The sequence below is a fragment of the Saccopteryx bilineata genome, chromosome 2 (assembly GCF_036850765.1).
Source record: "Saccopteryx bilineata isolate mSacBil1 chromosome 2, mSacBil1_pri_phased_curated, whole genome shotgun sequence".
NCBI lineage: Eukaryota > Metazoa > Chordata > Mammalia > Chiroptera > Emballonuridae > Saccopteryx > Saccopteryx bilineata.
The window spans coordinates 80767240-80791825 of NC_089491.1; the positions used below are offsets into that span (position 1 = coordinate 80767240).

The following is a 24586-nucleotide window of genomic DNA, read 5'->3' on the forward strand; positions in this document are numbered from 1 at the left end:
GGCCTGAATTGGGGAAAAGTAATAAAGGGGCAAGAAAAAAAAAAAGAAAAACGAAAAAAAAAGAGCGTATGGACCCACAAAAAGCAAATAAGGAAAAAATTTGGGTCAAGAATAAAATGATTTGCTTTTAGGTGTTGATTGTCTAAGAGTTATGATGAGAGGAATAAGAGTAAAACGGAAAAATGGGGGGACAAATTAAAAAATTACTATTGTATTTAGTGGAACAAGAACTAGATAATATGGAGAGCCAGGGATGGGAGCACTGCTAGTGAGTTAAAAAGGTGAAGTAAAAACCCCCCAAAATGCCACAAACATAGGTTTGAGTCCCAGATAAGATAATTTGTTTGTTATTGAGGTTTGAATGAGAGGAGATGTAAAGGAGAAAGGAAGAAACTAATATAGAGGGAGAAAAGAAAGAGAGAGAGAGAAAAAAAGAGGGAACCACTAAAAGAAGAAAAATGAAAGGAGAGAGAGAGAGAGAGTTAAGGGTTTTGGAGTGCAACCCTCATAGAGAGAAAGGAAGAGAAGAGAAAAGATAATGGGAGATGTAACACTTACGGATAGTGTAGTTCAAGGAGAGGAGAGAGTAAGACCGGTAGAGAGTTAATCGGCCAAATTGGAGGAGGAAAAAAAAGTATCAAGAATGAAGATAAGAGAAACAAACGAACAAATATAATAAAATGGGATAGGTTATAAAGTCTGCAAATTATTCTTGATTTTGAGAGATTATCTTCTTGCTTTTTCTTTTCTCTCCCTCTTCCTGGTCGGTGACTCTGTACCCCGGGTTCTGCCCCTTTGGCACGCTCAGGTAGAGGTTTGCAGTTGATAAGTCTCTATGGCAATGTCATATATTGTGCTTTAGTCTCGTTGGCAGTCGAAGCTCATTAGCATTTATAGGCTCCGACAGTGAGAGAGTCCGTGTTCCTGGAGCCTTTCTCCTAGTCTTTCCTTCCTCAATTAGTAGCCTGATAATCCAGCTATGGGGTTGCTGCTGCAAAGAGCTGGCAACTCCCCACTCTATTTCCACTCAGCACAGGGCTCTGGGTAAGGCTCAGTCAGTCAGAGCTGCTAACGTAATCAGGCGGGCTTTCCGCCCACTCAAAGATCTCTGGCTCTGCCACTCTATCCGGTAACACAAGCGGGCGCCCACTTCCGGGGCGCTTCGAGGAAACTCTCACTCACTGTCTGCGACCAGGATATCCGGCCAGCAGTCTCACGCTTTGAGTGAAACCCCCAACCGCAGGGAAAAGTTGCAGCGTTGGAATTGAGTCTCGCTCCGTCCCAGTGCGCGGCTTTTGCAAGGCGCTGGGGCGGCTCGAGATTCCGCTTTGGCCCACACAAAGGCCCCTGACTCTGCCCCTCTGTGCGATAACACGGGCGCGCACTGCCGAGGCACTCGGAGGAATTGCTCACTCCTTATCTGCGCGCGCAAACCAGGATATGAGGCCGGCCGCGTTTCCCTCTGAGTGAGACACCCTCCAGCACGGAAAATCTCCACCGTTGGAATTAGTTCTTACTCCCTCCCGTGCGTGGCTTTCCCAGGGCGCTGGGGCTGCCCAGAGACTCTGCCCTCGGCCCACAGAAAGGCCTCTGACCCTGCCTCTCCGTGGGGCAACACGGGCACCCACTCTCGGGGTCTAGGAAGAAATTCTCGCCCACTAACTGCGCACCGACCAGGAGACCGGGTAAAATGGCCGCTCCGCTTGTCTTTCTTTTTTTGGGTTTGGCGTGAGTGTTAGCTTGTATTGCCCGGGTTGCCACAGGATCAGATTTTCCTCAGCTTGGATCTCCGTGCCACAGCCTGGTTCGGCCGTTTGTGCCGCGGCGGCCTGGATCTATTCACCCCCTTTGCCCGCCTCAGTTTCTATATTCACCAGAGAAAGCCGCCCTGTTTAGGTTAGTGAGGAAGGCGGAGCATTTCTTACTCCCTATTTCCTTCGGGGTTTGGTTATATATTTAGCCAATTTTTCACTCAATCATACCTTTGGGTGTATTGCGAAGCATCTGGAAGCTCCAAGTATAGGTTTTTCTGTTTCTGGTTGAAGATCTTGTTGAGTTTTGGGGGAGATTTATCAGTATCGCTTCCTACCCCGCCATTACTCTGACGTCATCCCCCCGAGGTTTTTTTTTTATTTGGTGCAGATTTCACATTTCTGTCGTCTTTTGTTGCTTTCCTGTGACCGGTCAAAATTGCACCATGACTTTACGGACACACTGTATAGTCAAGATGGGTCTTGTATACACATAAATACAGGATTTCTACATTATCAGCAAGGAAAAGAAGCAATAGACAGCAATTGTACTCTTGAGCAATCCCATGATATATGAATGTATACATTTTCCAAAAACATATATATGCTTTATTTGTAACTGTCAAAAATTGAAAACATATAAAAGCAGTAATATTGAATGTTAATTTAAAATAAAAAAAATCAGAAATAAATATTAGAAAATAAAAAATAAGACTACAGATATAGTAGAAATTTAAAATTAAAAATTTTCTTAGGAAGCTTGATAAAATATGCAGTTTTATGGAAAATTATAACTAACCAAAGCTGACTCTTGTGGATCAAACAAAATACATCTGTGGCCTCATTCTACAGACTACAAGTTCATAACCACTGTATTAAAGATGATGAAGGCTAAGACCCAGGACAGTGTCTGGAGTATAGTAAAATATTCACTGAATAAAGGCCAACTATATTACCTGGATTGCTTACAACTAAGCTAACTCTTTAGCTTAATAATCATTTACTGATTCATCTGAAAGCAATAAATATAAATGAAAATTTTAGGATCTTCAAACACCTGAGTTACTAAAGTTGACCAGTAGAGAACAACAAAGCCTCATTAAGATGCTTTTGTTATATTGCTTGTCAAAAATACCTTTCAGATCACTTTGAAGTAATTGTATTTGGGATTGTTGTATCTGTAAAAACAAGGGTTAAGGTGATCTATCTAAGTCATTGTAAGATTTATGTAAGTATTACTATCCAGTCTGAGAACTTTTCGTCACCTTAAACAGAAGCCTCCCTCACCCCACCCCAAGTCCCTGGTAACCTTTCTTATTTTTTGTTTCTATTAATTTGCCTATTCTAGGTAGCTTGTATAAATGGAATAATATAAAATTTGTCCTTTTGTGTCTAGCTTACTTACTTAGCATAATGTTTTTAGGATTTTTCTATGTTGCTGCATCTATCAGAATTTCATTTCTTTTTAAGGATAACATTCCATTGCATGTATATTCCACATTTTTTTTGTTTATTCATCTGTTGATGGACATTTTGTTTGTTTCCACCTTTTGGCTATTGTGGATAATGGTGCTTTGAAAATTGGTGTACAAATATCTGTTTGAGTCCTTGATTTGAATTCCTTTGGGTATACAGGTTTCTCTACTCTCTGAAAGTAGAGCATACTTATGAAATCTTTTGCAAGCTGAAATAGTGTAATGTGAAGAAACAATTAGATGCCATTAATTTATATAGTAAAATTTTTTAATGTCACCAGATTCCAAAAATAACCTACCCAACCATACCAAATAAGACACAAAACCTGTAACACTAACATATAGTAAAAGTAGGAATGATGTGATAAATACACACCATGCCTTCTACACCAGTCAGTCTGCTTAAGCAATAGACTTTCCATTTTACCCATTACTGGATGCCAACTAAAGAAAAACCACTTTGCTACTGGCAAAACCAATAGTAACTTTGGCAGTTTTCAAGATTTTTTCTTTCTTTATTTAAATAGTACAATTGGTGGACCAGGCAAATCCAACAGATGGAGGATGTCTTTACTTAGTTCACGATTAAAACACTTTAGTTATGTCATTTTATGCTAAGCATAATACTCTTATAAGCTCTCTTTGGCTTTTATGATACCTGAGGATACAATTTGCTAACAGAAGTACAAATCAATCGAGATAAGTTGCAGATGCTCACAGACAAACTTCAGAGTGTGGGGGCTTGCTGTGGAGATGCTGAGTGTGGTTCCCCGGGAAGGAGCTTGGTGCTGCCACTATAGCTGCTTGAGGTGTGCACTGCCTCTGTATCGGCTCACTGCAGAACAAATGCTGAATGCTACTTTTGCTTTTTGCCTTTTTTCATGAAAGTGAAAGTCCTCTTTGGATTTATTTCTGTTAGTATAAACATTTACTAACATAGGTCTTTTGTAAAAGCAATGTGGCATAACATGAACTTTCAAAAAGTAGGGAATACTTGTATTCCTAAGAGCAGTGTTGCTGTATCATCTGGTAATTCTTTATTTAACTTAAGAGGAGCTGCCAAACTGTTTTCCATAGCAGCCACACCAGTTTATATTCCTATCAGCAATGTTGAGATTTTTCTTTTCATTTTTCTGTCATATATTCCAAGCAAATATTTCTGTGGAATAAGAGGAAAAGAGAAATTAATTGTTAAAAATCTTCAAATCTTATAATGGAATTCTGTTGCTCTGTAGGTATATGGAGCTGCCATCCAGTTTTATGAGCCATACTCTTGGGAACTTCTAACAGAGAAACAGCTTATGCAACTGGGCCTTTTGACACCTGTGGAGAGAAAAAGAGTTTCCAAATCCATCAATTCAAACAAATGCATTTGTTTACTCTCACACTGGCCTTTTTTTGAAGCTTTTAGAAAATTTCTCATGTTTATCTACAAACTTTCTGTGTCTGGACCACATCCTCTCCCCATTGAAAAGTATGTATAATTATTAAAGAGATGTCTGGTAGAAAAACTGGGTGTACATCCGCATATATATATATATATACACACACACACATATATATATATATATATATACACACATATATACTGCTCACAAAAATAAGGGGATATTTCAAGATGAATATGAAGTGATGACAAAAAGAAGCATTTGATTTTTTTTATTAAACAAGAACATCAGAAAAGCAAATGACAACTCAGAGAAAGTTGTTTGATTATGCAAATGAGATGCAAAACAACTTTTATTTCATTGGTGAAAATGCACTGTACAAAAGGCTGAAAGTACTGGAGTATCTATCTGCACGTTCCCTGATTCCTTAATTTTTGTGAGCAGTTGTATATACACATTTCATTGTTTATCTGACTTTAAGCAGCAAAGTTGGAAAGAGAGTCATAGTCACCCTACTTTTCACTTGCTCCCTTTTTCACCTAATCATTGATTGAATTAAAAATTGTTTTGTGGGTGAGGATGACCAAATAATAATCTCCTTTTGAAAATTCAGCTGAGGAAGGAACTTAATATATGTTGTACTGTGTGTGTTCTTCTAAGTCATTCTCTAATAACCAAGAAAAAAATAGCTGTTGATGCACATAAACATACATATATACCCAACCATACAAGTGGTTATTACAAGTTCTAACTATAAAATATCTCTAAACTGATCAAGAAATTAATAAAAGTGAGTTAATTGATGTTAAAAATGAGGTTTTGGTTTTAGCATTGACAGAATTCTACATGTTTTTCCTTTGATTTATAATTCTCTTTTTTATGGAAATTTTTTGTAAGCAAAAAAAATATATACTATATGTGGAGCGTCTTTTCTTTTTTTTGTATTTTTCCAAAGTTAAAAGCGGGGAGGCAGTCAGACAGACTCCCACATGCGCCTGACCAGGATCCACCTGGCATGCCCACCAGGGGGTGATGCTCTGCCCATCTGGGGCATTGCTATCTTGCTGCGGTGGAGCCATTCTAGTGCCTGAGGCAGAGGCCATGGAGCCATCCTCAGCGCCTGGGCCAAATTTGCTCCAATGGAGCCTTGGCTGCAGGAGGGGAAGAGAGAGAGAGAGAGGAAGGAGAGGGGGAAGGGTGGAGAAGCAGATGGGCACTTCTCCTGTGTGCCCTGACCGGGAATCAAACCCGGGACTTCCACATGCTGGGCCGACACTCTACTGCTGAGCCAGCTGGCAAGGGCTGGAGCCTCTGTCTTTTGAAAACCACTTTTCTGACTTCTAGTGGCACATTGACTTTTGTTCATTGTAGTAAAGAATTTATGTAACCTGCTGGTGGAAATGTATTATAGTATGCCTAAACATAGATTTCCTTACAGTTTGGAAAATCTCACAGAGCAGAGTACCAGCAAAACATACTAGTTTAGTAGATAACTTGGGAGTAGTTATTAATAGGTTTTAAAATAATGCTGTTCAAATTCACCTTTAAAAAGTAGTGAAGTAGCCTGACCAGGCGGTGGCACAGTGGATAGAGTGTCGGACTGGGATGTGGAGGACTCAGGTTCGAGGCCCCGAGGTCACTAGCTTGAGTGCGTGCTCATCTGGCTTGAGCAAAAAGCTCACCAGCTTGGACCCAGAGTCACTGGCTCGAGCAAGGGGTTACTTGGTCTGCTAAAGCCCCATGATCAAGGCACATATGAGAAAGCAATCAATGAACAACTAAGGTGTCGCAACGAAAAACTGATGATTGATGCTTCTCATCTCTCTTGGTTCCTGACTGTCCCTATCTATCCCTCTCTTTAACTCTCACTCTGTCTCTGTAAAAATAAATAAATAAATAAAAAGATATATATTTAAAAATAAATAAATAAATAAATAAAAATAAAAAATAGTGAAATAGTGGGCATAAACTTATCACAACTTGATGTGGAAATATGGTTTCAACTTTTAGGTTGTACTCCTGGAATGCCAATCTAATGGTTCATAATTCTAATTTAACTTTTAGCTGTCAGATTAACTTAAAATTGTTTAAATTAATATTTAATATGAGTAAGAGGCTAGCAACCTTTTGAAAATTAAGTCTCTATAAATAGTTTTTGAAAATAAAGTCAATGTACACTGTATTGATCAATTTTTTTTCATGTTTGAAGAAATTTAACTGCATGTTAGAAGCCTCTTAAGAACTCAGAAGTTTGGAGAAACTTAAGAAACATTATTCATAGGTGGAAAAATAGAGAGGGTAAATGGTTTGCCAAAAGTTATAGTTGGGATTAAATGCTATATTAGTTTTAATTTAGTACATGACAATTAATTCATCCCCATATTGGTACTGATAACCATGGCAATAAAAATTAGCTTCTTTTATGAAAATCATATTCATGTTACTCTTATTTTTCTGGCAATAATAGATACCCTATTATGAACTGTTAATCAGGAATTACATTGTGCATTTCAGAAGTTTAGTAGGATGAGTACATTTATTTACACTAACTATTTATTTAGCATAAATTTTAGGTAAGTGATTTTGTCATATTTGGGATGATATATAATGATATCTAATATTTGTTAAAATATATGAGGTATTGTAGAAAAGTAATTATCTTTATTTTTAATCTTTTTTTTCAGGCATATTTCACATTTTATGCAAAATATCCCCTTTCCGTCACCACAAAGACCAAGAATCCTTGTACAGGTAATTAAAAAAGTGTATTTAAGGGGAGCCTTGCATATGTTAATTATAGTCATTGCAGAGTGGGGGTTCCGTGGCTCTTTGGGTTTGGAATGGAGCAATATGCATTTATAAAGTCCTTGAATTTCCTGTATTTTTATAATTTATATCTTTACTGAACATCCTTTGTACTGGCTTTTTGAATATTGGGTGTATAGTATTGGAATAATTAAAATTCTTAGTTCATGACATTATCAACATTGGTTTATATATAACCTTTATGTAGCTGGCTTTAATAACTTAAAACCCAGAATTTTTTTATGGGAATATTTTTAATATGAGAGTGACTAATATTAAACATGAAATGAGTTATGATTGGAGGGTGAAAGTGAACTATTTTGTACTAGTGCTCTTCAAACTATGTTAAAGGACTAGTTTCTTTTTATTTCCAGTCAGTGACAGACCTATATATACAGCTTGTGACATGTGGAACTTACTGTGTGAGATGTGTATAGACATGAATAGGTCTATAACTGTCCAAAGACATGAGTTTACTGATCATGTTCTTGGATGTGCAAGCATTGTCAGATTGCCATAAAAATTTCTGAATGGCTTGCTCTCCATTTATATACCGTCTCTTCCTGAACCCATAGCAGTTTACAGATTGGCACTTTTAGTAGTGCTCATCTATGGAGGCAAGTGATTTAAAAAAATTTTCTAAGATGTTAGCAAAATTATATGTAATATGGTATTATTAAGTCAAATACTGTTAATCTTGAATGTACTTCACTTCAGCGAGTATTAATATGTGTAATTTCCAAGTGCTTACCAGTGTTTAGAGTAAATAAATTTTGAGGCTTAAATTTTTTATTTTTTTATTTATTGATTTTAGAGAAGAGAGAGAGAGACATTGATTTGTTGTTTCACTTATTTATACATTCATTGGTTGATTCTTAACCAGGGATCAAACCCTCAACCTTTACATATTGGGATGACACTAACCAACTGAGCTACCTGGCTAGAGGAAATTTGAGGCTTTTACAAAGCAATTATTTCTTAATTTTTAAATAACTACATTTAAACCAATTAACAAAATAAAAAAATCAATTGAATTAACAATTTAATTAAAATGAACAAATACAGTACCTTTGAGTAAATATAGCTGTTGTTTTATATCTTAGAACATTTTTCCAACACTGTTGTGTTAACCTGTACATTAAAATATTTTCTATTTTATATTTGATCTAAACATTTAGGTTTTGAAATTGGCTTGGTTAATTTATCTTTTTTTTTTTAAAGCTATCAGTCCATGATGCATTAATATTGTCACAGCCAGTTTCCACACCTTTACCACTAAGGTAAATAATGCTATCTAATAATGATATATTTATTCATTTGGAGCAGAGTGCTTTATAGTGGTTTTCAATGTTTTTAGTCTTGGGGACCAATGAAAATAGAATTATTTCAGGGACTGCTAAGGTAGAAATCACCCTGAGCATAAGTGAATTCACCTAATTGGGTTTGTAACCTTCATACATCAGAGTGGTTAACTCTTTTTGCAGACCAGCACAAAATTTCTGGTGGACTGATCCATGGACCAGTGGTTAAGAAATACCATTTTAAGGGTTAGGATAAGAAAGTGCTATTTTTACAAACTATGTAGGATGGCCTTAATGTTTCTAACTTTGATAGCTGGATGGATGGTGGGGCCATTTTATTTTATTTTTTAAATTAAGTGAGAGGCGGGGAGGCAGAGAAACAGGCTCCATCATGTACCCCAACTGGGATCCACCTGGCAAGCCCCCTACCAGGCAATGCTCTGCCCATCTGGGGCTGCTGCTTCATTGCTGAGCAACTGAGCCATTTTAGTGCCTGAGGTGAGGCCATGGAGCCATCCTCAGTGCTTGGGGTCAACTTGCTCCAACTATTGGAGCCACTGGCTGCGGGAGAAGAGAGAGAAGGGAGGGGTAGGGGTGGAGAAACAGATGGTCGCTTCTCCTGTGTGCCCTGATTGCAAATTGAACATGGAACTTCCACACGCTGGGGCCAACACTCCACTGCTGAGCCGACCGGCTAGGGCAGTGGGGCCATTTAAAAAATGGAATACTGAAGCCTGACCAGGCGGTGGCACAGTGGATAGAGCGTCATACTGGGATGCAGAGGACCCAGATTCGAGACCCCAAGGTTGCCAGCTTGAGCGTGGGCTCATCTGGTTTGAGCAAAGCTCACCAGCTTGGACCCAAGGTCGCTGGCTTGAGCAAGGGGTTACTCGGTCTGCTGAAGACCCACGGTCAAGGCATATATGAACAAAGCAATCAATGAACAACTAAGGTCTCACAACGAAAAACTGATGATTGATGCTTCTTATCTCTCCGTTCCTGTTCCTGTCTGTCTGTCCCTGTCTATCCCTCTCTCTGACTCTGGCTCTGTAAAAATAAATAAATAAATAAATAATGGAATACTGAATAGTTGCAAGATTTAATATAAGAATACCTTCTTTTTCTTCTCATCTGCACTCCCCATGTTCAGTTCGTAACTAAATGTTCAAAAGTGCACTGATTTTTACCTAAAGTATCTTAAATCTTTTAGTTTCTCTCCATGTGCATCACTAATCCAGGCTAGCATGATCTCTCAACTGGACTACTTAAGTACCTCCTAATTGAAACCTGCTCTTTTCTTCCTTAGTTCTTTATTCACACTGTAGCCAGTTTATTCTTTTGAGAATGCAAAATATAATTGTGTCATTTTTATTTTGGCATAATTTCTTGTTATTTTCATCTCTTCCTTTACTATGCTTTAGTCACAGTAGATTTATTTTAATTTCTTGAATCTGATGAGCCTTTGTATATGTTCCCTCTACCCATTCCCACCCTTACCTCTGTTCTTTGAGCTCTGCTCATATGGTTAATCTTCAGATATATGTTTTCTAATAAACACTCTTTTGTTAGTTACCAAGGGATGAATATGAATCATTCTGTTAGACTGTTTCATTAGATTTGCTACTTTTCAGTGATAACTAAATCAGGACTTGAAATCAATCACTCTATTAAGCTCTAGGAAATAGTTTAATAAACAAATCCTAACACGTTTTAGCAAAATAGTGCATAATCATCTCTCTTTCTCTTTTTCTAGTGGAGCCAACTTTAGCACCTTGTTAATGAATCTGGGTCCTGAGAATTGTGCAACACTGCTGTTCTTTGTGTTACTTGAGAGTAAGATTCTGCTGCATTCTCTTAGGCCAGCTGTGTTGACTGGAGTAGCTGAAGCTGTTGTAGCTGTAAGTACAGAATTTTTCCTTTTAGTACAGTATTACTGGCGATTTTTACTCTAAAGGAAAACTTTCTTTAATGAAAGCAACTTTGGAATTACCTGTGAAAATTTAACATAAAAATAATGGGGTAGCAAAGAGAAACTTGACCTGTTTGAGAGAAAATCTCAAATTCTCAGTTTTTCATATTTTAGAGTTCTTCAGAGAATCTATATGATTACATAATAAGACTTGTAAATTAAACTTATTAAATGAAATGCCCTGGACAATGTCAACTGCCCTAATATTAATAGAAATAAATTTTAGAGTTACTTTCTCCCAATTTTAATTTTTAATCTTGTGAGCCAGTAACCTATAGGAAATTCTAAGTGATTTTGAAATAGGATAATATACAAATGCTTAGTAGCTTGGAGTAAGCACTGAATAAATACTTGTTAGATCAACTAATGGGATATGTCTTCAGGATCTTAATTTGGTCAGAGAAATACTCTAGGACTGAAAACAGTGATAACATGTGAGATGGGTTTAGGGAAGCAAAGAACTTCATTATATATAAAGTTTTCAAGCCTTCACAGTTGCATGTGAAAGTAAAAGTCATTACAACAGGAAAATATTTGTTAATGAACTGACCAGTTTTAGAAAGGTCCCACTCAAATATTCCTGCCTATAAAATATTAGTGTTTATTCATGCCCCTTTGCAGAATGTTTGTGGCCCAGTCTCTTGATTGCTTTCAACAGTATAGTTCAAGAACAGGTGGAAAAGTTGCAATATGAAGTTGGAAATTTTATGAAAAAAATGCAAGATTTTGTAGACTTTATGTAATTAATGTTGGAGAGCTCTTGGAATTGCATGCAGAACCACTGGTAAAGGAGGATTTGGCAGTTAAGCAATTTGAAGAAGAAAAAATTAAAAAGAATGGTGACAGGATAAATTCTTCAAAAGGAGAATTATTTGAATATAAGAGAATATAAAAACATTAATGGAGCCCATTGCAAAAATTAATGAAACCAATGGATGTTTTTGTAGCAGTGACCCTATTTATGATTGTGATGCAGAACTCAAAGGTGAAGACAAGTGTGTCATATTTTGCTATTAGGTAGTTTTGTACTAAAATTTCTTACATAGTTGTGGATGTAATGTTGAACAGAAGATAGTTTTCTTTGAAGGAATTCTGAAGTCCTTGCAATTTTCTTGTGCAAGTGGCCTTGTCTCTTTGTTCTCTGACCTCATTTTTTACTACTCTTCCCCTTGATCACTCTACTCCAGCCACGCTGGACTTCTTGCTATACTTGAAGCATGTTAGGTAGGCCACATACCTTTGCTCTACTGTTCCTTCTCTTTGAAGCACTTTTCTAGATAATCCCCTTGGCTAAATCCCTCCCTCATCTCCTTCAGGTTTCAGTTCAGTTGTCACTTTCTTAAGGAGGCCTCTGCCCTGTTTGGCCTATTTAGTGATACCACCCCCCCCCCTTCTCTTCTGAACTCTAATCCCCTTTCACTTGGCTTTACTTTTTCATTTTCCTGTAGCACTTAACAGTTCCTTACATGGTATATCTTTCATTTGTTATATCTTCTGCTAATTTTCTGTCTCTTCCTGCTAGAACAGGTATTGGCAAACTATGGCCCAGTAGTCAAAACCTGCGTGCCACCTGTTTTTATGATAGTTCACTGGAATATAGGCCATTTATTTACATATTACATATGATTGTTTTCATGCATGAAGACAGAGTTAAGTATTTGTGACAATATGGCTCTCGTGTCCTATAGCATTTCCTATCTTTTATAGAAAAAAAATTACTGACTTTTATGTACGACTATAAACCTCATGAAAGCAGAGATCTTTGTTTTATTCAGTGCTATTCTCCATCATCTAGAACAGTGCATGATACATATTAAGTACTCAGATATTTGATGAGTAAATAAATGATTGAAGATAAAAATCCCAATTTTGGATAACTATCTGGAATAACTGGCAGAGGTAATAGATGTTACAGGCATTTTGGGGGGGGTGAGTGATGATGGATAAGGTAAGAATCGAATTAGACTTTAAAACAGGGGTCCCTAAACTACGGCCTGCGGGCCGAATGTGGCCCCCTGAGGCCATTTATCTGGCCCCCCGCTGCACTTCCGGAAGGGGCACGTCTTTCATTGGTGTTCAGTGAGAGGAGCACAGGATGCCACAGCGCTGCAAAGTGCGGTGTCGCTCACGTACAGTACTACTTCCCGTGACGTGGGATGCACACGTCACGGCTACGGAAGCGCATCATATCACTTGTTACGGCTAGCAGTGACAAATATGGAACCGGACATTGATCATCTCATTAGCCAAAAGCAGGCTCATAGTTCCCATTGAAATACTGGTCAGTTTGTTGATTTAAATTTACTTATTCTTTATTTTAAATATTGTATTTGTTCCCGGTTGTTTTTTTTTTACTTTAAAATAAGATATGTGCAGTGTGCATAGGGATTTTTTCATAGTTTTTTTATAGTCTGGCCCTCCAACGGTCTCAGGGACAGTGAACTGGCCCCCTGTGTAAAAAGTTTGGGGACCCCTGCTCTAACAGATAGCAAAGATTTTTATAGTAGAGGAAAAATTTTATTATCAATCATTTAACATTTAATATTAGTTGATTATTAAATTTTTAATCTGAATTTTAGTTAACCTTATCTTAAAAAAAAACAAAACAACAGCCTGACCAAGATATAGTGCAGTGGATTGAGCGTTGGAATGGGATGCGGAGGACCGAGGTTTGAAACCCCAAGGTCGCAGGCTTGAGTGCGGGCTTATCTGGTTTGAGCAAGGCTCACCAGCTTGAGCCCAAGGTCACTGTCTTGAACAAGGGGTCACTCAGCCTGCTGTAGCCCCCTGGTCAAGACATATATGAGAAAGCAATCAATGAACAACTAAGGTGCTGCAACGAAGAATTGATGCTTCTCATCTCTCTCCTTTCCTGTCTGTCTGTCCCTGTCTCTCTCTCTCTGTCTCTATCACAAAAAAACACACAAACAACAACAACAAGCATATCCATCAATGGATGAGTGGGTAACAAAGATGTGGTACATTTACATAATGGAATACTATGTGGCAAAAAGAAAGAAGGAAACTTGACCTTCTGCAACAGCATGGATGGACCTGGAGATTACTATAAGTGAAATAAGCCAGGCAGAGAAAGACAGATACTGTATGATCTCACTTATACATGGAATCTAATAAACACAGTAAAGTGAGGAACAAAATAGAAACAGAGACAGGATCACTAGGAACAGATGAACAGCTGTTAGGGAAGGGGGAAAAGAGGATGGGGTCAAAGAAGATGAAGGGAGTAGCCAAAAATCATATATACGTAACATAGATACAGACAACAGGGTAACAATTCCCAGAGGGAAAAGTTGGGAGGCAAGGGGAAATAAGGGTGGAAGGAGACTTTGCAAGAGGAATGAGGAGGCACGATGAGGGGTGTAGAGGTTTTTATATTGAGTGGAATACTTGAAACCATGACAACACATTAAAATTAAAAACAAAAACAACTATATATGATAGAATTATGGTTTAGCTTTGTAAAGGAGACCTGGTAAAGATTCTTAACCTATGTTTCATATTGATGAATGATTTGAATATATCAAGCTTCACTGAAGTTGGAGACCATTTATGTTTATTTGAGTGGTTAGGAAATTTCAGTCAACTATTACCATTCTCTAGGGAATCATTTTAATTGTTTTGATTCCTTTGTACTCTCAGTTGGATTTTGGTCAGAGATTATTTTGAGACTTAATAGATCAATGAAATGCTTAAGATTTAAATGTCATGAGTTTGTTTTATAATTTTTTAGGCAATTTTCTACTTTGACTTTTTCCATAAAACTGAACATGGGTTTTAGATAGACATTAGATGAATTAATAAGCAAAGAGGTGTTAGCATTTTTATTTATTTATTTTTAAAGTGTTTATTTATATTGATTTTTAGAGACAGAGGAAGGGAGAAAGGGCAGGGGTAGACAGGAACATTGATCCGCTCCTGCATGTGTCCTGACTGGGAATCAAACCGGCAACCTCTGTACTTTGGGATGATGCTCTAACCCAGTGGTCCCCAATGTGTTTTGGGCCACGGACCGGTTTAATGTCAGAAAATATTTTCATGGACTGGCCTTTAGGGTGGGACGGATAAATGTATCACGTGACCAAGACAAGCGTCAAGAGTGAGTCTTAGACGGATGTAACAGAGGGAATCTGGTCATTTCTTAAAAATAAAACATTGTTCAGACTTAAATAGAAATGAAACGGAAATAATGTTAAGTTATTTATTCTTTCTCTGAGGACCGGTACCGGTCCGTGGCCCGGGGGTTGGGGACCACTGCTCCAACCAACCTAGCTACCAGGCAGGGCTAGCTGTTAGCATTTTTATTGTGCCTGTGATCATTGTCATGCTTAAAGGTTTTAATTACATTGGCTCTTAGTATTGCTTAGTAATGGTTTATTGTCATGTAGTTTTTGGAATGATTTTTAAGATAAAAGAAATTAGACTTAACTGCTTCCTAATGGTCTTTTCAGAATATTAGTTAATTACATAATTTTATTCCAAATTTTAAATTTGGCTAATTTTTAAAAACTTTTTCCCCAGATGATCTTTCCATTTCAGTGGCAATGCCCATATATTCCTCTGTGTCCTCTGTCCTTGGCGGCAGTGCTTAGTGCACCTTTACCGTTCATAGTTGGAGTAGACTCAAGGTATTTTGATCTTCACGACCCTCCACAAGATGTTGTTTGCATTGACTTGGATACAAACATGTTATATGTGTAAGTTGATTCTTTTTATATCATCTCCCATTTATATTTTTCCTCATATGTAGTTATAGCTCACTGAAAGTGTCTAAAAATGTGCTACTTTTAAAAGTTGTTAATAAGTTTTCATCAGTGAATCTCAACCAGAGCAAGTATCAGAACCCTGGAAAGCTGTGTGATTTTGAAAAGATCAACATCTACATTATAATAGTTTATACTTGGATACTAATGTTAATGGTGGACAATATGTTTATCAAAAGAGAATATGGATTTTTAGAAAAGATTAAACACTGCTCTTAGAGCTTAAGAATGGACATACTTTCTAGGTTTAATTCAAAATCTATGTGTAAGCTTTTAAAAAATGGGTTTACCTATTTAAATTTAGTCACAATATAGGGTAATATTATGTCATTTCCTTAGTTGTTAAGATTTGAATTTTTATAAGTATATATTTTATTGCAGAGAAACTGATATTAAAAAATAGTTATAGTCTGTGTTTACTGGAGGTGATAAATATACACAGCAGTGGTGTGACTGGGAATTTAGAGTAGTGTACCACATTAGTAAAGGAAACAGCTCTGGTGGATACGTAAAAGCAAACTCTACCTCACTCCCCTGTCCCCAAAATGGGAAAGATTAGTAAGTATTGAAAAGTTCCTAGTGTTGGTGCCAACTTCCAGGCCTTGGAGTACTTTTATTCTGTACTGTTTGTGATTATAAGAAAGTAAAAAGAATTGTTTGGAGTGAGACTTCAGTGGTCACAGCAATTGAATTGGTTGGGAAATTTTTCAAAAGTGAACCAAAGGAGTAACTTGTAAGAAGGAAGAAAATGTTTGTTATAACTTTAAAAATAATTTTGAAATGGATCTTTCTTTATATTTTGAAACTATAATTGTGGTAGCTCTTTCCTATGTATTTGTAGATTTACTTATAGCCTGGAAATAATGAACCACTTGTATGCACTAAATATTTTTTATAGCAACATTTTGTTGTTTTTTAGGGCTATCCCTGAAAAACTATTATTTCAGGGTTGTATGCATTGTGCTTTGGGAAATGATTATTTATGAAGTTGTAACTCAGATGTTTACCTTATTTTATTTACTCTTCTGAATAAAATAATATTGTGGAGATTCTTTTGTTATTTTTAAGTGAAAGGAAGGGAGATAATGAGACACTCCTGAATGAGCCCTGATTGGGATCTACCCAGCAACCCCCGTCTGGGGCCAATTCTCGAATCAGCCAAGTTATCATCAGCTCCTGAGGCCAACACTCGGACCAGCTAAGCCATTCTCAGCGCCCGGGGCTGACACTCAAACCAATTGAGCCACTGGTTGTGAAAGGGGAAGAGGGAGAGAAGGGGAAGGGGGAGAGAAGTAGATAGTTTGGGTTTCTTGTGTGCCTTATCCAGAAATCAAACCCAGGACATCCATACACTGGGCTAACACTCTATCCACTTCGCCAACCAGCCAGGCCCTGGAGATTTATTTATTTATTTATTTATTTATTTATTTTTATTTTATTTTAATGGGGTGACATTGATCAATCAGGGTACATAGGTTCAGAGAAAACATCTCCAGGTTATTTTGACATTTGATTATGTTGCATACTCATCACCCAAAGTCATATAGTCTTCTGTCACCTTCTATCTGGTTTTCTTTGTGCCCCCCCTCCCCCCGTAACCACCACACTCTTGTCCATGTCCCTGAGTCTCATTTTTATGTCCCATCCCACCTATGTATGGAATCACATAGTTCTTAGTTTTTTCTGATTTACTTGCTTTACTCAGTATAATGTTATCAAGGTCCATCCATGTTGTTGTAAATGATCCGATGTCAACATTTCTTATGGCTCAGTAGTATTCCATAGTGTATATGTACCACATCTTCTTTATCCAATCATCTACTGAAGGGCTTTTTGGTTGTTTCCATGTCTTGGCCACTGTGAACAACGCTGCAATGAACATGGGGCTGCATGTGTCTTTACGTACCAGTGTTTTTGAGTTATGGAGGTATATTCCCAGTAGAGGGATTGCTGGGTCATATGGTAGTTCTATTTTTAAGTTTTTGAGGAACCACCATACTTTCTTCCATATAGTTGTACTACTACTTTACATTCCCAACAGTGAATGAGGGTTCTTTTTTCTCCACAGCCTCTCCAACACTTGTTATTACCTGTCTTGTTGATAATAGCTAATCTAACAGGTGTGAGGTGGTATCTCATTGTAGTTTTGATTTGCATTTCTCTAAAAGATGAGCATCTTTTCATATATCTGTTGGCCATTTGTATTTCTTCCTGGGAGAAGTGTCTTTATGTCCTCTTTCCATTTTTTTTATTGGATTGTTTGCTTGTTTGTTGTTGAGTTTTATGAGTTCTTTGTATATTTTGGATATTAGGCCCTTATCTGTGCTGTTGTTTGAAAATATCATCTCCCATTTAGTTGGCTGTCCGTTTGTTTTGTTGTCAGTTTCTTTTGCTGTGCAAAAACTTCTTAGTCTGATGTAGTCCCATTCATTTATCTTTGCCTTCACTTCCCTTGCCTTTGGAGTCAAATTTATAAAGTGCTCTTTGTAATCAAAATCCATGAGTTTAGTACCTATGTTTTCTTCTATGTAATTTATTGTTTCAGGTCTTATATTTAGGTGGAGATTCTTAATTCAACAGTTTTAAATAACTTCTATAAAATTTCTATTGATTCAAACATTTTTTAAAATAACTGAATTCTTTGCTCAGTTGTACTTATTATGAATTAGGAAGTATTTGAAATACTCAAGAATTATAGAGGATAATGTAAATAACTCCCATGTATCCACTACCCAGATTAAAAAATAGAATATTGCCAGTAAATCTGATACCCCTGGATAGTCCTCTGCAATGTATCTTGCATCATGTTGAATTTGATTTTTATTATTTCTGTGTGTTTTTAGAAATGTGTAACTGTAGCATTTTGTTTTGCATGCCTTAAAAACTTTTTTATGCTTGTATAGTTTTCTGTGACTTATTGTTTTCTTGGCAATCCTTATGAGGTTAATCCATGTTGATACATGTAGCTCTACTTCCATTTCAGTGTTTATTGGTATTGATGGATATTTAGATTGTACTTAGATTTGTGCAGTTGTTAACAAGGCTGCCCTGATCATTAATGTCCATATTTCTTTGAGTTTATAGGCAAGAATTTTGAAGCATATACCTTGAACAGCCAATGTTGGCAGGTTTTGTTAATACCACATTACTTTTCCAAGTTTATCCCCTCTTCAACAGCAAATGAGAGTTCTGTTTGTTGCATATCTTTGCTAATACTTGTTATGGTCAGAATTTAAAATTTTTGCTAATTTGATGATAATGGGATCTCACTGTGGCTTTAATTCACATTTCCTTAATTAGTTGCAAATAAAGCACTTTTAATTTCGTTAGTCCTTTGGTTTTTCTTTCCTGTTAATAGGATTTTCCCTTTTTTGGGTGAATTTTCCTTTTTTAAAAAATTTGTGTAAATTCTTTATATAATCTGGAATTAATTCTTGGTTTCTTATATGCATTACAAGTAGCTTCTTCCACACTGACTTGTCTTTTCATTCTATTTATTGTGTCTTGATGAGAAGAAGCTTATTTTAATTGATGAAATTTGTCATATTCTCTTATAGATTGCTGTTTTTGGTTCTTGTATATGTAGTCTTTTGCTTGAGGTCATGAAATACTCTCTCTTGGATGTTCTTAAAGTTGTAAGGTTCTGTGCCTTTTTCATGTAGGTCTTTAGTTCAGCTAAACTTGATATTAGTGTATGATACGGCATAGAGATACCGTTGATTTTTTTTCACATGAATAAGTACCATATTTCCCCATGTATAAGATGCTGCCATGTATAAGACACACCTTAATTTTGGGGCCTGAAATTTAAAAAAAAATGTATTACATAAAGTTATTGAACTCAAGTTTTATTCATTATAAATTCATACAACTCCTCATTACTGTCAAAACTCCCATTCATTAACTTATCCTCATCTGTGTCTGATGACAAATCATTGTCTTTGTATATTGCCTCATCCTCAGTTCCATCTATGGCATTTGAAATGCCACACTTCTTAAATGACTTGACAACGATCTCAATCTTGATATTATCCCAGGATCTTTTCACTCAGGTACAAACTTCTCCTATAGTTGGTTTCTTCCCTCTTCCTGCTGGTGTCAGATTGTCCCCAGAAGACTTCATCCATTGGTTCCATTTGTCTCTCATGGCAGCTTGGAAGGGTTTGTTAATGCTGACATCAAGTGGTTTGAGGTGGTTGTCAAGCCTCCAGGTATGATGGCAAGTTTTGTTTTTTGCTTTGCAGCAATCTTCTTTGTGTTTTTTGTTATGTGTGCCCTAAACTGATCAAGCACCAATAGGGCAGGTTTGCAAAAGAGCCCACCTGGTTTCCAAACTTTCTCAAACCAGATCTTTATCCCATTCTGATCCATCCAACCCTTGTCATGAACATGGACAATCACTCTTTGAGGAATGTCTTCTTTTGGCATGGTTTTGTGTTTGAAAATCAGCATAGGAGGCAGCTTGGTTCTGTCGGCACAACAAGCTAGGACAACTGTATAATGGCTCTTTTCATGTCCACTTGTCTTCACAGTTACAGTTTTCACCCCCTTCTTATCAACAGTTCCGTTATTTGGGACATCAAATTGAAGGGGGACTTTGTCTGTATTTGCAATCTGTCCCAACTCAAACTGATGTGTCTTCTGACATTGAATGACAAAATGATGAAATTCAAGGACTTTCTGCTTATAGTTTTCAGTCATCTATTGGGCAAGTCTGGTGCATGTACTCATGCTTAGTCTATTCCGTTTCATGAACCTGAACCACCAATTGTGTCCTCCTTTGAAATCAATAACTTCTTTTAAATCAACAGTTCTTCTTGCCTCATGCTGAACCATCTTTGTGGACACAGGAATTTCAACTGCCCTTTGCTCTTCAATCCATATCTTGAGTTCTCTCTCTAAATCAGGCCATTTTGCTGACTTGCTTCTCATGGCCTTCTTCTGCCGTGGCATTTTCAGTAGGATTTCTTCTTTCTATAGCCAGTTGGATTGATTTCTCAGTTGGAAGAGGACCAAACTTCCATTCAGCAGCATGATTTCCATTCACTTTTGCAAACTGGGTCACTTTTAACTTGAATTCAGCATTGTATGAAAATCTTTTCTGAGCCATTTCTGGGCAGAACGTGGCAAAACGTAGCAAAACATAACCTACCGTAATATACTGGTAACAAATGCGAAGCAATGAGCACAAAGACAACAAGTGCGGAAAATCAGGAAATGCAAGTAAAAAAACTACAACAGTGAGCACAAAAACAAGTATGAAAAAGTGGGAAGTGCAAGTAAAAATCTAAAATTAATGTATAAAACGCACCCAGTTTTTAGACCCCAAATTTTTAGACGAGATCGGGCGCATTCAGGGTGGTATGGCCGTAGACGCCCAACCCCAAAATTTTAAAAATAGTGTGTGTCTTATACATGGGGAAATATGGTAATCGTCACATAACACTGTTTATTTGAATAATGAATAATGAGTTTATTTCTTTCCCACTGGTCTTCAGTCTCAGCACTATTATGTATCAGTTTCTATATCACTGTGGATATCTATTCAGGCTTATTATTCTGTTCCTTTGTTTTGTTTTAGCCTCTTGCTAATACAACACTATTATAATAATTTTAAAATTAAGTTGTACCCGACCAGGTGGTAGTTCAGTGGAGAGAGCGGAGACTTGGGATGCTGAGGACCCAGGTTCAAAATCCTAAGGTCGCTGGCTTGAGCGCTTTGAGCATGGGCTTGCTGGCTTAAGTGTGAGATCATTGACATGATCCCATGGTCACTGGCTTATGCCCAGAGGTTGCTGGCTTGAGTCCAAGGTCTCTGGCTTGAGCAAGAGGTACTGGCTCAGCTGGACCCCCCCCCCCCCCCCCCCGTCAAGGCACATATGAGAAACAATCAATGAACAACTAAAGTGATGCAACCATGAGTTGATGCTTCACATCTCTCTTTCTTCCTGTCTCTCGCTAAAAAATTTTAAATTAAAAAGTTGTATTTAGCATGGATGAACCTTGGAAACGTCATGCTCAGAGACTTATATGATCCCATTTATATGAAATAACCTAGGGAAATGGAGGTTAATGACTAAGGGGATGCAGATATTCTAAAATGGATAATGGCCCTGGCCAGTTGGCTCAGTGGTAGAGTGTCGGCCTGGCATGCAGGAGTCCCAGCCAGGGCACACAGGAGAAGCACCCATCTGCTTCTCCACTCCTCCCCCTCTCTGTCTCTCTCTTCCCCTCCTGCAGCCAAGGCTCCATTGGAGCAAAGTTGGCCCGGGCACTGAGGATGACTCTGTGGCCTCTGCCTCAGGCGCTAGAATGGCTCTGGTTGCAACAGAGTGACACCCCAGATAGGCAGAGCATCGCCCCCTGGTGGGCATGCCAGGTGGATCCTGGTCGGGCGCATGTGGGAGTCTGTCTGACTGCCTCCCCGTTTCCAACTTCAGAAAAATACATAAACACACACACACAAAAAAGGATAATGGTGGTGGTTATACAACTCTGAATATACTAAAACCCATCAAATTGTACATTTCAGATGGGTGAATTGTATGGTATGTGAATTATAGCTTAATAACATTGTTAAAAAATGTGATGTAGCAAGGCCTTTACCCTGTTCTTTTTTATTTTTTTTAAAGATTTTATAGAGAGAAGAGAGTGAGGGGGATGGGGAATGAGAAGTATCAACTCATAATTGCTTCACTGTAGTTGTTCATTGATTGCTTGTTACATGTGCTTAACTGGACAAGCCTAGGTCCTCAAACCGGTGACCTTAGCATTCCAGGTTAACACTCTTTTCTATCCATTGCGCCACCACAGGCCAGGCGCTTTTACCCTTGTTTTTAAAAATTATTTTGATATGTTTGATCCTTTGCTTTTTCATATAAATTTTAATAACAGCTTGTTAAGTTCCATACAAAATTATATTGTAATTTTGATTAGAATTCTATTGAATGTACAGATTAATTTGGGAACAAATGACATTTGACATAGTCTCCCTACCCATGAATGTGGTATTTTACTTTATAAATCTTTAAAAAATTTTCTGTAAGCTTGCATTTTTCTCAATAAAGACCATATACATCTTTTGTTAGACTCATTCTTGAGAACCTTGTAGTTTTTATCACTACTGTAAATGGTATTTTTAATTACATTTTCTACTTGTTAGTTTCTAGGGTATAGAAATGCTACTGATTTTTGTATAGTGGTCTTCTGCCCAGCAACTTAGTTGAATTCTTTTATGTTGTCTGTAGATCCTCTTCAATTTTCAGGCTATAAGCAATTGTGCTATCTCCAATTCTTATTCCTAAATTTCTTGTCTTAATTCTCTGGCCAAGCCTCTAATGTAATGAATAGAAGTAGTCATAGCCAGAACCTTGTCTTATTCCTAACTTCTTATTTTTTTCTTTTACAGAGACAGAGAGAGAGTCAGAGAGAAGGATAGATAGGGATGGACAGACAGGAACAGAGATGAGAAGCATCAATCATTAGTTTTTCGTTGCTCATTGCGATACTTTATTTGTTCATTGATTGCTTTCTCATATGTGCCTTGACTGCGGGCCTTCAGCAAACCGAGTAACCCCCTTGCTCGAGCCAGCGACCTTGGGTCCAACTGGTGAGCTTTTTCTCAAACCAGATGAGCCCACGCTCAAGCTGGCGACCTCGGGGTCTCGAACCTGGGTCTTCGGCATCCTAGTCCAACGCTCTATCCACTGTGCCACCGCCTGATCAGACTGTCTTATTCCTAATTTCAAAGGGAATGCTTTGAGTAGTTTATCATTAAGTATGATTATTGCTTTAAGGCAAGAATTGACATCCAGCCCAAGGCCTGTATTTGTAAATAAAAATTTTATTGGACATAGCCATGCTCATTTGTTACATATGGTCTAAGGCTGCTTTCCTGCTACAGTGGGACATTTGTGTAGTTGTGATATAGGCCCTCTGGTCCTCAAAGCATGAAATATTTACTATCTGACCCAGAACTTCCCTAGTCCCATTCTAGGGTTTTGATTACTTAATAATAAATTAAAGAACTCTTGTACTTCTAGATTAAGATTTTTAAAAAAATCATAAATAGCCATTGAATTTTATAGTCCTTTTTTACAACTGTTGAGATAAACATTAAGTTTTTCTCTTTTGATATCTGTGTGGCACATTACACTATAAAATGATTTAGTTGTAACCAGTCCTTTCATTCCTGAAATAAACATCATCTTGCTCTTTTTTCTATATACCAGCAGATGAAATTTTCTAAGAATTTAAGATGCTTACATTGATGTTCATAAATTATATTGGCCTGATGTATATATATATAGCTTTAGGTGCAGCCCATGGTTGGTACTTTCCTCTTGGTAGAGTTTTTAATGTTTCTTATTTCTATTAAAGTATTTTATTTGACTCATGCATTATTTAAAAGTGTTCTTTGAAATTGCAAAGGTTTGTTGTTTTTTAAATGCCAGCTCAATTGAATTATAGTCAAGACATGTTGTATTTGTCACTAACTCACTGATAATTGTTGCAGTTTGCTTCTAATAAGTAATTTGAAATCTCAATCAGTTAAGTTTGACACTTAAAATATAATTTTAAAACACTTTTGAAGCAATATTTCAGTATTGTATTCATAAATCCAATATTGAAAATCTATGTTGAAGGGTATGAGATAACCAAATTGACTTAGGAAGTTTCTTGAAAACCTCTTATTCAGACTATATAAGTTGTAACTTCATTTAAAATACACTTTTAATTTTCTTTTTTTAGTTTAATTTTTTTTTAATTAAGTGAGAGGTGAGGAGGCAGAAACAGACTCCCGCGTGTGCCTGACCAGGATCCACTGGCAAGTCCCTACCAGGCAATGCTCTGCCCATCTGAGGCCACTGCTCCTTTGCTCAGCAACCAAGCTATTTTAGTGCTTGAGGCAGATGCCATGGAGCCATCCTCAGTGTACGGGGCCAACTTTGCTAGAACCATTCAAGCCATGGCTGTGGGAGGAGGCAAGATAGAGAAATATATATAGAGAGAGAGAGATAAAGGAGGGGGTAGAGGTGGAGAAGCAGATGGTCGCTTCTCCTGTGTGCCCTGACTGGGAATTGAACCCAGGACTTCCACACGTTGGGCTGACCCTC

General features: G+C 37.4%; 1 protein-coding gene across 6 annotated transcripts in view; it reads left to right on the forward strand.

The window, feature by feature from the left end:
* The window catches only part of DENND4C (DENN domain containing 4C), a 156553-nt gene that overhangs the window by 62022 nt on the left and 69945 nt on the right, over positions 1-24586 (forward strand). For all 6 annotated transcript variants that reach the window (XM_066257333.1, XM_066257337.1, XM_066257332.1 and 3 more), the window contains 5 exons: positions 4462-4700; positions 7299-7365; positions 8641-8699; positions 10474-10618; positions 15229-15404. In XM_066257333.1, the coding sequence (XP_066113430.1) occupies positions 4462-4700; positions 7299-7365; positions 8641-8699; positions 10474-10618; positions 15229-15404 (686 nt within the window). The remainder of the gene's footprint in view (positions 1-4461; positions 4701-7298; positions 7366-8640; positions 8700-10473; positions 10619-15228; positions 15405-24586) is intronic.